Genomic DNA, 2,194 nt, shown 5'->3' with positions numbered 1-2,194 from the left:
TTCTGTAGTTTCCACACTCAGTTGGATCACCTTTCTTTGGAATGGGAACAAATATAGATCTCTTCCAGTCAGTTGGCCAAGTGGTTGTTCTCCAGATGAAAATTTTCATTAAAAAAAAAAAAGATCTGGCTCTTCCCAGTTTAACTGTATGTACACACACAAATTTCATTTAACTGGTAGCATAACTTCTCTCACCATGGTATATACACTGACAGAGGTAGTCATAAACCGATCTTACAGCTGATCAAATGCAGTGAGCACAGCCTCCTCATGTTAACAGTGTCTGGGAATGAGTGTTTGAAACACCTTGTGAGTGAAGGAATGTTAGAAACATGTACATAAATGAAACACAATGCACATGAATTTTGTATGCAAACCAATATAAATTTTTAAAAATTGGAAACAAGATAATACTTTTTGTGGTTCTTTATATTAAGCATACTAGAAAAGCTATGTCATGTTTCATGTCATTTCTTCCTCCTACAGACTTTATGCAGTTGGAGGGCGTGATGGAAGTTCTTGTCTCAAGTCAGTAGAATGCTTTGATCCTCACACCAATAAATGGACACTCTGCGCACAAATGTCCAAGAGGAGAGGTGGAGTCGGAGTAACTACTTGGAATGGATTGCTCTATGCCATTGGAGGACACGACGCTCCTGCATCCAATTTGACTTCCAGACTCTCAGACTGTGTGGAGAGGTAAGTTCCAGACAAAAACAACTCAGAACAGCAACCCCCTGTAGTTGTTGTTGAGGGAGCTGTGGTGGCCTACAAAACAAAACACACCAACAAAAGCCTCTGAAATTTTCCAAACAAATTCCTAAAGAATGCACAACATGTAGCAAGAAGCTTTGTAGACATGCGTTTATCTGCTCTGGATATCCCTCAGGCAGACTCCCCATAGCCTCATCTGAGCCTTCTCATATTTCTGTCTGCTTAAACTTTACATTAAAATGATCTGCATAATTTGAATGGCTTTTGAATCAATAGAACTGAGTGATTAATTCAGTATATGAAGTGATATGAGAAAGAAAGGTCCTTTAAGCTCAAAAACTAGGTAAAGTATGACCTCGCTGAGTTAAGAAATGAAACTTTGACAGAGCAGCACCTTTATAAATAAGTTGCTAGCTCTCTAAGTGAGATGTCAGATAGGTAGTTGAATATGTTGAAATGTTTGGGCTGAAAATGAACATGTAAGGACCTAATGTGAAAGCAGGAGTGGTATCCCCTTCCTAAACAATATGCCTCTGGAAACTCTTTGAACTTTGATAAATGATGATAGTTATAGTTATACAAAGGCTTCAGGTCTTTTGTTTATAGGGTCTTTATAACTTGACCACAATCAACAACAGGAAGGATCTAATTAATCTCAGTATATATATGTATATATACTGAGAGAGAGAGAAAGAGAAGGGACAGGTATGGAAATAACATTTAGAGATATCATTACCACTGAGTGGCTGGGGCACCATAGCAACCTTATATACAACAGACTTTTCATTCTGCCCACTCCTGCACCATCCCACAATCGCCTGTTATTGTAGCCATTGTGTGTATTACCCTGGTACTTTACCCAGCATGATGTCCTTCGCTAGGGTCTCTCCTGAAAACGTGCACAAAGAATGTGAGATGAGTTCTCTTCCTCATCTCTTCCAAGGAACATGCTGGCTGAACAACGTCAAAGCCAGATTTACTTTTTGTAGCTGACTCTGAGAAGAATGGGAATCCCAGAACATTTAATCATGCTAATGCGAAACCTATACTTGGACCAAGAGGCTTTCGTCAGAACAGAGCAGGGTAACACTGAATGGTTCAAAATTGGGAAGGGTGCACGCCAGGGATGTGTCCTATCTCTATACCTTTTCAACCTGTATGCAGAGCAGATTACCTGAGAGGCTGGGCTAAATGAGGAGAAATGCGGCATCAGGATTGGTGGAAGATCTATCAACAATCTGAGTTATGCAGATGACACAACCTTGCTTGCTGAAACTGAGGAGGACCTCATGCACTTACTGCAGAGGGTCAAAGACTGCAGCCTTCAGTATGGACTGAGGCTCAGTGTCAAGAAGACAAAGATTCTCACCACTGGACCAATTGGGAGCATCAGGATGGATGGCGAAGAGATTGAGATTGTTCACAGCTTCAGTTTGCTCGGCTCCACAGTCAACACTCTTGGCACCAGCAGCCAGGAAAT

The 2,194-nt window shown here is 40.9% G+C and overlaps 1 protein-coding gene across 1 annotated transcript in view; it reads left to right on the top strand.

Annotated features, from left to right (window-relative positions):
• KLHL5 (kelch-like family member 5) overlaps window positions 1-2,194 on the top strand; it is a 104,612-nt gene that overhangs the window by 85,114 nt on the left and 17,304 nt on the right. The window contains exon 9 of the mRNA XM_006895421.1: window positions 487-699. Within this exon, the coding sequence (XP_006895483.1) occupies window positions 487-699 (213 nt within the window). The remainder of the gene's footprint in view (window positions 1-486; window positions 700-2,194) is intronic.

This window comes from Elephantulus edwardii, unplaced genomic scaffold, assembly GCF_000299155.1.
Source record: "Elephantulus edwardii isolate Elephantulus edwardi_28Jun2011 unplaced genomic scaffold, EleEdw1.0 scaffold00167, whole genome shotgun sequence".
In the NCBI taxonomy this organism is placed as follows: domain Eukaryota; kingdom Metazoa; phylum Chordata; class Mammalia; order Macroscelidea; family Macroscelididae; genus Elephantulus; species Elephantulus edwardii.
Note: the sequence above shows the minus strand (reverse complement) of the source record. Positions and strands in the feature narration are given on the sequence as shown.